This window comes from Antrostomus carolinensis, unplaced genomic scaffold (genome assembly GCF_000700745.2).
Source record: "Antrostomus carolinensis isolate BGI_N321 unplaced genomic scaffold, ASM70074v2 scaffold15422, whole genome shotgun sequence".
Lineage (NCBI taxonomy): Eukaryota > Metazoa > Chordata > Aves > Caprimulgiformes > Caprimulgidae > Antrostomus > Antrostomus carolinensis.
In genome coordinates, this window is record NW_010299075.1 from 7,451 (window position 1) to 17,708 (window position 10,258).

The following is a 10,258-nucleotide window of genomic DNA, read 5'->3' on the forward strand; positions in this document are numbered from 1 at the left end:
GTTCATGTAGTGAAATTTTAATACATTATACATTTACTCTGGTAATCTTTAGGGGTTTTTTACATCTAAGTATTTTGGGCTTTCATGTGATCTGTGTAAATGTCTTCAAATAGTTTTGCAAACCAGTTCTGGTTTTGTTTCTTAACGTAGCATAGCTTGTTTTATTTCTGACTGTTGTGTTTAAAGGCTATTAAACTGAAAGTCAAGCACTTGAATTAGGAAATACCAGAATTAAAGCTGCCTTTGCAGGATTAATTTGGTCCCTTGCCTTTTGTGTATGTTGCAGCCTTGGTTACTGTTAAAGTGACAGAGTTACGTTGCACCAAAGAGCTCTGTCTCCTTCCCTGCGCGGAAGAGTCTGTGCTCTGAGAATGAAAGGGAGGGTTGTAGTGGGACGCTTCTCTTTGTCTTGTTTGATGTAATAAATGAAGAAGTTCTATGAATTAGAAAGGAGAATGTGGAAAGAAGGATGAGTGACTATTGAATTCTGCTTTAGATGTGTGGATTTTACACCTTTCTCTACTAATAGCATTGCTGTGTTACGATGGACAAAGGAACACATAGTAATTACATGCTGTTTATTCTACAAGTGTCTTACACTAAACACAAGGCTTGGGTAAAGCAGATTAAAATGAAAGATTTTAAAATATTTCAAAACATTTGGCTAATATACTCCTTTCCCACTGTGTCCTTGGAAGTATAGGTTCTGCAGCAACTTCTATTGGGTGTCTCTACAATACTGTTTTAGCTCAAGTTTCCCTCATAAGCACACCATTGATCTGTTACCTTCGTATACCATTCTTCAACTTGCATCCCAAATGAATCACTTGAGTCTGCAAACTCAGTTTCTTTCAGATGAAACTAAAGGAAAAGATGCATTCTTGGAACACTTGTTCTAATAACACTCCAAGTGTTAATGGGTACTCAGACCATGAGACCGGATTAGGGCCAGTCAAACTCCACCAGTTTAAATTGCAGTGGCATCCACAGAGGAGATGGGTAGTACACACACACCCCCAGACAATACTTTTAATCAAAACATAGAAAACAAACCAAAACAGATTAGTTTCTCAAATTCATAGAAGCTTGACTGCTCTGCTCTTTTTAGGTGGAGGTGTGTGGGGATTATGCATTATAACTATCTGAGCTGTGTGCAGCACCCTTTAAGTCATTTCTCAATAATACCAATTTAGACTTCGGTCATTTATATCCATTAGTTGTGAGTGTTACCACCCTCATTTATTGATCATGGGATTATGGCTTCTTAATATTTTTATTAACTTTTCTGTTTTGCCTTTAAGCTGTTGAATAGTTGTACTGATTACAGCTGGGACAGAGTTAATTTTCTTCCTAGCAGTTGATATAGTGCTGTGTTTTGGATTTAGGTTGAGAAGAATGTTGATAATACAACACTGTTTTAGTTGTTGCTGAGCAGCGCTTGCACTAAGGCAAGGACTTTTCAGCTTCTCATACTGCCCTGCCAGCCAGAAGGCTGGAGTTGCACAAGAAGCTGGGAGAGGACACGGCCAGGACAGCTGCCCCCAACCTGCCAGAGGGATGTTGCACACCTTATGATGTCATGCTGAGCAATAAAACTGGGGGGAGTTGGCCAGGGGAGGAAGGATGCAGCTGCTCAGGGACTGGCTGGGTGTTGGCCAGCAGGTGGTGAGCAATTGCATTGTGTATCACTTGTTTTGTATATTCTTTTATCATAATTATTATTATTTTCCCTTATTTTTCTGTCCTATTAAACTCTCTTTATCTGAACACACGTGTTTTTACCTTTTTCCTGATTCTCTCCCCCATCCCACTGAGGGGGACTGAGTGAAGAGCTCACTGGAGTTTAGTTGCCTGCTGGGTTAAACTACAACAGTCCTTTTGGTGGGGCACAAAGGGTTGAGGTAATGACAGATCTGACCAGAGCATGTTAAAACAGATTTGTTATAAACATTTATTATATTAATTTAATAGTCACTGATCACAATGTTGATGTATTTGCTCTCAGAGTTGTGTTATGTAACACCTTACTTGCCATATATGTTCCCTGTTGTGCTGGTTACCACCTCTGGGAGCGGGATTGAGGTTACCTGTTTGCTGCATTGTGCAGTGCTGGCTTATGTTATGGTAAAATTACTGGCTGCAAGAAAATCTGGTATCTGTACTCAGCATTGCTGTTATCTCCGTACTTGGGAATCATCTCCCAGAAACTTAATAATTAATCACACTCTTTACCTTTGCTCCTTGGAGAGACAATCTATGGAGAAGACAAGGGGGGACACTTTCCCCTGCTCCTTCCCCTTCTCCTCCAGGCTAGTTACAATAGCTTTTGAGAATTTTTAATATCCTTGGGATGTCCAAACCAGCATGTTCCTATTGCTGTGTCTCCTGAATGTGCTTCAAGTCTTGTTTAGGATTAAACAACTATTTAAGAATAGTACCCAGAGATCTGCCCTGAGGCTGGATAGTTAAAAGTGGCAGAGTGTGTGGGACAGTATGGGCAAGTACCTAGGACAGTGGGCACCTCCAGTGTATTGGAACTTCACCCCTGAACAGGGGCAGAATCCTGAAGAACTAGTGAAATACTTGGAAAAAGTATGCTGTGACCCTGGCAATTCCAGAGAGACACAGATCACTGCAATGTGCTAGGGCCTGGCCCATGCCTACCAAGCCCTGTTCAACACTACTCAGTACCCTCAAGGGGAAAAGAAGGTCTCTGGATCTGATGGCAAAAAGACAAACACTGCAGTTACTCCAACCCCTGCCACAGGCACTGCAGCTCAACTGGAGAACCAACCCATGCTGGTATCAGTTGTCCCTATACACAAGAAGAAATACGGGATGCGAAAGTCAGCTCATTTAGTAAGGGAAGAAACTTCTACTAGGAAGGGGAAAGAGGAAGAAGTGGATGAGGCAGGCTACTCTGAAGCAGGGCCATGATGAGAAGAAGAGGAGGAGGAGGAGGCAGAAATCATAAATGAGGTGGTAACCACCTGATCTCTGTCCTTGAGTGAGCTGCAAGATATGCAAAAAGATTTCAGCCATCGCCCAGGTGAGCATATTGTCTGTCACCTGGCTGCTCCAATGCTAGGATAATGGGGCCAGTAGCCTGGAATTAGAGGGTAGGGAAGCCAAGCAGCTGGGATCCCTTTCTAGGGAAGGGGGCATTGACAAAGTGATTGGAAAAGGGGCAAAAGTCCTCAGCCCCTGGAGGCAACTCCTGTCAGGCATGAGGGAAAGCTGTCCCTTCAAGGAAGATGTTATTGTCACCCAGGCAATTGTACCACCATGGAGAGAGGTATCCAGCACCCGAGGGAATTAACCATGCTGGAGGTGATTTATGATGACCTGGACAAGAAGCAGTTATCCAAAGATCCAGATCAAGTCAAGTGCACGTGACCCCGTGGCAGAAGTTTGTATGGAGCACACAATCGTTGTATGCCGACTCATTGGCAGTAGTGACCTGGAAAGACGGAGAGGGACAAACAGTGGATGAAGTGGCTGGCCAGCTCCAGCAGTACAAAGCAAATCTCTCTTCCTCCCTGCAGGCCTGCATCTCTGCTATGGAGAAACTGTCCTGGGACTTCCAGCAATTCAAAGAGGATATGTCTCACTCCCCGCATGTGTGGACCAGTATCTCACAGTTATTAGGCTTAAGCCTTCCTCTGCTCAAGAGAGAGGATATAGTGGGTACACACCATGTACCACCCTGTAGTTTTACCTGTGTGGTCATGGAGAGGACATCAGGAAATGGGTTAGAAAATCTACCTCAACTCTAGAGGCATGGGTACATGAGTTACAAGGAGAAACAATCACAAAAGGGGTTTCTTCCAGAAAAATTGCTGCTCCAGTTTCCAGTGGGCAGTTTTCCAGAGTAGAAGGCCTGATCTTTACTTCTGATCTTAATAAAGGAAATTCTGATTTGTATGTGCAAGAAGCGAGTAATGAACACTGTGAACAGGACTAGAGGGGCCCTGCCTCCAGACAGGTGAAGGAAGGGAACAGTTGGGTTTATTGGGCTGTGTGGATTCAATGGCCTGGCACATCAGACTCACAGGAGTGCAAGGCTCTAGTGGACACTGGTGCACAGTGTACCTTGATGCCATCAAGCTATAAAGGGGCAGAACCCATCTGTATTTCTGGAGTGACAGGAGGATCCCAACAGCTGACTGTATTGGAGATTGAAGTGAGCCTCACTGGGAACAACTGGCAAAAACACCCCATTGTGACTGGCCCAGAGGTTCTGTGCATTCTTGGCATTTATTGTCTCAGGAGAGGGTATTTCAAAGACCCAAAAGGGTACCAGTGGGCTTTTGGTATGGCTGCCTTGGAGGTGGAGGAAGTTAAACAGCTGTCTGCCTCGCCTGGACTCTCAGAGGACCTTTCTGTTGTGGCGTTGCTGAGAGTTGAAGAACAGCAGGTGCCAATTGCTTGCACTAAGGCAAGGACTTTTCAGCTTCTCATACTGCCCTGCCAGCAAGGAGGCTGGAGTTGCACGAGAAGCTGAGAGGGGACACGGCCAGGACAGCTGCCCCCAACCTGCCAGAGGGATGTTCCATACTACATGTGGGCGTGCTGAACATGATGAACAACAAAAACAGGGGGAGTTGGCTGGGGGCAGCAGCGACTGCTCAGGGATTGGCTGGGTGTCAGTTAGTGGGTAGTGAGCAGTTGCATTGTTTATCACTTGTTTTGCATATTATTTTATCATTATTATTAATTTTCCTTCCTTTTCTGTCCTATTAAACTGCCTATCTGAATCTACTACTTTTAACCTTTTTTTTGATTCTCTCCCCCATCCCACTGAGGGGGACTGAGTGAATGGCTCTGTGGTGTTTAGCTGCCTGCTGGGCTAAACTAGAACAGTAGTGAAACTTTTTTGTTGTAGTAGCATACATCATGTATAAATTATAAATTAAAGAGTAGTTTCTCAAATCAGCTGTAAAAAGAAGAGAATTGTTTTTAACTGACACATCATTCTTGTTTTACTACCACCATGGAGGAAAGTAATGTAAAATTCTTACAGGTTAACTTGAAGAGAATTGTAAGAATGTCCATGAAAAAAAGGAAAATTGGATATTGCTGATTTCTCTCAGTGTGTCCATGTGCACAGTTATGTAAATTTCAATTCATGCCACAGAAGTTCTTTGTTTAAACTAACTTAAAACCTGATTCTCTTCTTTTGTTAAGATCTAATCGGAAGCAGTCTATTGAGTTATTGAGGCATCTTGGACTGGGCTGTGCTTTGAAGCATATGGAACATGGAGATTTCTGCACTGCAGTTTAATTTGTGCTTTAATTTGTACTCTTGGATGCATCCGAGGCTAACTGTTCCTCAAGTATATGGGTTGTGGGCATGAAGTGCTCTTATGCTAGTGAATGAAATGGGAAGTTCAGTTCTCTGGTTGCTTTTAAGCTGGAACAAAGCAATGCAGGGGTACTTCATTTATAATTGCGACGTTTCCAAGAAACCAGATCCTGTTAGTGCAGTTGTAAGTGACACATATTGGATAGCTAGAAGTATATATTAACACTTATTAAGCATAAGCAAACATGTTGAATTAATCTAGATTCCACACAATAATCCTGCTTCCTTTCCCCTTCCTAATATTAATACCCTTTCCATCATCCTGTCAAAAATAACAACAACAAAAAAACCGCCATTGATTTGTGTAGTCAGCAGGCGACTGTCAGGGTTGCTTAGCCTCAGAAAGGTGACTTGGTGTAACTAAGCTTTATATATTTCATTCAAGAGTTTATCAATGCAGTTGTCAAGTTAGATCTTCATAAAGCTAAAGCTGAGGAGAAGATCAAGAGGTAAATGACTGAACTGTTCCTTCATGTGGACAGGTGTGTTGCAGGAAGAGAACACAGTCTGTCTGTCTGCCTCGCCCCCGAGTTAGTTAAGTGTAATACTCTTGGTGTAAGATCAGCGATTAACAGTGTATTTGAAAGTGGGCACATCAGCTGGTTCTTCTTGTGCCCGTGCATCTGTTGGAGCTAATGGTGTTGTTTTAATTCCCATACCTTTCCTCCAAACAAGCTGTTTTCTTCAGCACTGTTGATGGTGGTTTAGGTGGTTTATGAATTATAGAGGGTTTAGGTGTGTTTATCTCTACCAACCGTTCACTTAAGGCAACCTACAACTTTTTTTGTTGTTGTTCTTTTTCAGAAACATCAGAATCATGGAGGGGCTCTTGCATTACATAAATCCAGCACATGCCATTTCACTTCTAAGCGCACTGAATGAGGAGCGTCTAAAGGGACAGCTGTGTGATGTTGTTCTTATAGTTGGAGATCAGAAATTTCGAGCTCATAAAAATATTCTGGCTGCCAGCAGTGAATACTTCCAGACTCTGTTCACAAATAAGGAGAATGAGTCTCAGTCAGTGTTTCAACTCGACTTTTGTGAACCAGATGCTTTTGATAATGTGTTAAACTACATTTATTCTTCATCCTTGTTCATTGAAAAAGGCAGTCTTGCAGCTGTGCAAGAACTGGGCTACAGTCTCGGAATATCCTTTCTTACAAACATTGTTTCTAAGAGTCCTCAAGCTCCTTTTCCAGCTTGCCCTATTAAGAAAATACTGTATCAAGATGAAGACGAAAGTAGTTCTCAGAAAAGAAGTGTCATTGTCTGTCAGAACAGAACTGAAGCACAAGCAGCAAAAAGCATAAATCAAACACAACATGATTTAAGCCATACTTCTAAACCTTCACCCTCTGTTGCTGTCAAAACTAGCAGTAGGCCACAAGTAACAAAACCAACTGAGACCCTTCACAACTTATCACTGACTGAAAGGAGATGGCTGAAAGAAAGCCCTGTGAGCTATACCAAGTTTCATGAAACTTCTGGAACTGTAGAAGATCAGAGCAGAGGTGGTTTAGTGAAAAGGAACACGGTACTGCCTCAAATGCCTTTAGCTGAGAAAGAAATTGCAAGCGATGAACCAGGAAGCAGTGGTCAGCTTTTAAGAGGAAAGGCCGCAGAGATGGTATTAAAGAGACCACGTCCACCAGTCTTGGCTCTGCGTGGTGCATCAGAATCTACATTTTTGTTGCAAGAGGCCGGAAAAGGAAATGGTCAAGGTGAAGACAGGAATTTGCTATACTACTCAAAGTTAGGTCTAGTAGTCCCGTCTAGTGGATCTGGTCCAGAAAACCAAAGTATTGACAGAAGTGGACCACTTGTAAAAAGTCTCCTTCGAAGGTCACTGTCCATGGACAGCCAGGTTCCTATTTACTCACCCTCTGTTGACCTAAAACTTTCACAGGTATCATCATCCTCCTCACCGGGAACTAATGATTCCCAGAAAACATTTAATGTTGTATCTCAGAAGTCATCCTTGAAAGAGTCATCAGAGAAGTTAGTCTTGGATGAAAAGCCACAGGTAATACACCCGCATCGCCTTAGGTCTTTCAGTGCCTCTCAGTCAACTGATAGGGAGGTTGTTTCCCCTCTCACAGAGGTGCGAATAAAAACTGAACCTAGCAGTCCACTTTCAGATCCTGCCGAAATAACAGTCACAGTGGGTGATGCTTCATCATCAACCAATAAAGACTTTCCTTTTAAAACTGAGGATGATCATAAGGAACCAAGTAGACTTCCAGCAAAAAGGAGATTTCAAGCTGATGGAAGACTGCCATTTAAGAAACAGAAGGCAGATGAGGAGGATTCTCCTGAGTCAGAAGACAACTTTGAGGAAGGCTCAAGCCCTATGCACCTTGATGCTGATTTTCCCGATTCTGATGTCAGTAAAGATGAATACAGTGAGATGGAAGAAGCAAGACCAAATAAAAAATTTAAATGCAAACACTGCCTTAAAATTTTCAGATCAACAGCAGGTCTTCACCGTCATGTTAACATGTATCATAACCCAGAGAAGCCCTATGCTTGTGACATATGCCACAAGAGATTTCACACAAATTTCAAAGTGTGGACGCACTGCCAGACACAACATGGAATTGTGAAGAATCCATCACCTGCTTCCAGTTCACATGCTGTTTTGGATGAAAAATTCCAAAGAAAACTGATTGATATAGTGAGAGAGAGAGAAATTAAAAAAGCTCTAATGGTTAAACTAAGACGTGGCAAGCAGGGTTTTCAGGGACAGTCTGCTTCACAAGCACAACAAGTCATCAAAAGGAATTTAAGATCAAGAAACAAAGGAGCCTATATTTGTACCTACTGTGGGAAAGCTTATCGTTTCCTCTCACAATTTAAACAGCACATAAAAATGCACCCAGGGGAGAAACCAGTGGGAGGAAATAAGGCTCCTAAGCAGAAAGATAATATTCATATTGAAAGTCCAATAGAAAACAAAGAGGTTTATCACTGCCGTCGCTGCAATGCTAAGCTCTCTTCGTTTATTGAGCGAGGAAATCATGAGCAACTCTGTAGAAATGCTACTCTCTGTCCTTACTGCAGCCTTAGATTTTCTTCTCCAGAGCTGAAGCATGAGCATGAAAACAAGTGTGAATACAAGAAGCTTACTTGTCTTGAGTGTATGCGTACCTTTAAATCATCCTTTAGTATTTGGCGTCATCAGGTTGAAGTTCACAATCAAAACACAATGGCTCCATCAGAGAACTTTTCTTTACCTATCCTGGATCACAATGGAGAAATAACTAGTTCATCAAGATTGCCTCCTCGGTCGGAATCCAATAAAATTAACAATTTTGTGGCTGCAAAGGAAGATGGTGTATTCAGTGATTCGTCAGAACAAATAAACTTTGATTCTGAAGATTCTTCATGCCTGCCTGAAGACTTAAGTGTTTCCAAGCAGTTTAAAATTCAGATCAAAGAAGAGCCTACAGATGATGTAGAGGATGAGGTCACTGAAACGAGCAGAGAACCTAAGGAAGTAGTCTCCAACAAAGATGCTGGTTTGTGGCCCTGTGAAAAGTGTGGGAAGATTTTCACTGTACGCAAACAGCTGGAGCGTCACCAAGAGCTCTTGTGCTCTGTGAAGCCATTTATTTGTCATGTGTGTAACAAGGCCTTCCGAACCAATTTCCGTCTGTGGAGTCACTTCCAGTCTCATATGTCACAGGCTGCGGAGGAGTCTACAAATAAGGAACCTGAGATATGTCCACCAGCTAATTCCCCATCACCACCACCCTTACCTCCACCCCCACCCCTCCCTAAAATCCAGCCTTTGGAGCCTGATAGTCCAACAGGCTTGTCAGAAAGCTCCGCTACTACTGAAAAATTGTTTGTACCACAAGAGTCAGATACACTCTTCTATCATGCTCCACCACTCTCAGCAATCACATTCAAAAGACAATACATGTGTAAACTCTGTCATAGGACTTTTAAGACAGCTTTTAGTCTTTGGAGCCATGAACAGACACACAATTAGCTTTAACAGGTACCTTAAAAAGCTGGTTCAGTGGAGGCTGTGTTCAGGATCTCAGATGTATGCCATATAAACTAGAAATCTAAGAGGATCAAAACAACAAAGATGATGACGAAAAATTGGGAATTTGTGATGCTGCTTGGATTTGAAGATTAAGGTAAACTAACTTGGTTAGTAGGTAGAAAGCAGAGTAATTTAAAATACTGTGGTCTGGGTCTAATAGTAACAGAACAATTTTGATTTCATTTAACACTGAAATATGATCACATCTGGATTGTATGCATGGGTCTTCATCCTGTGATGTTGGTGTGTGTGTGTGTATTATATATAAAGTTATATATTAAATGAAAGAGCAACAACAATTTGGATTCTAACTGTGAGTTTATAGTAGTGAAATACTATAACCAACTTCATTAATTCCTTTTAAAAGAAACCAACACACAAGCTCCATATACATAGTTGCCATGCACTTGCAGTTAGGAAGGAAGTGGATGGAGTGTCCTGCTGTATTGACTTAGGTCTTAGAAACCTTTAGCAATAACAAATAAACCTCAAGTTTGAGTAATCTTGATGTTGTTGGATACGAATGCTTGATATTTTAAGGGAACGTAGAATTGTTTTGTTGTTATGTGGAACTTGTGCAAATTAAAATAGAATCTAAAGTCAGCAATATTATTACTAAGATTTTATATAAAGAGTAGCAGCAAGTCTGCTTTCAGCCATTTAATTAAAAGTTTCTAAGGAAAATTGGGAGAGGGGGTACTTTGCTTTATATAATGTCCCAAAGACTAATTTACTGTAGATACTTTGGTAACTAAAGTCATTGTATTAACAGCCATCATAATGAAAATGGTACTGTTTATAATATGAACTAAGACTGAATGGATGTCAGGCAAGTTTCA

The 10,258-nt window shown here is 41.8% G+C and overlaps 1 protein-coding gene across 2 annotated transcripts; it reads left to right on the forward strand.

Moving 5' to 3' along the window:
• Positions 1-6,182: 6,182 nt before the first annotated feature.
• ZBTB21 (zinc finger and BTB domain containing 21) lies at positions 6,183-9,724 on the forward strand. 2 transcript variants are annotated; one of them, XM_010162675.1, is made up of 2 exons: positions 6,183-7,764; positions 8,368-9,724. In XM_010162675.1, exons 1-2 carry the CDS (start codon positions 6,183-6,185, stop codon positions 9,357-9,359), a joined length of 2,574 nt encoding a protein of 857 aa, XP_010160977.1. In that variant the 3' UTR covers positions 9,360-9,724. The 2 variants fall into 2 exon arrangements, with proteins under 2 accessions (XP_010160977.1, XP_010160976.1); XM_010162674.1 differs by having other exon boundaries at positions 6,183-9,724.
• The last annotated feature ends 534 nt before the right edge of the window (positions 9,725-10,258 follow it).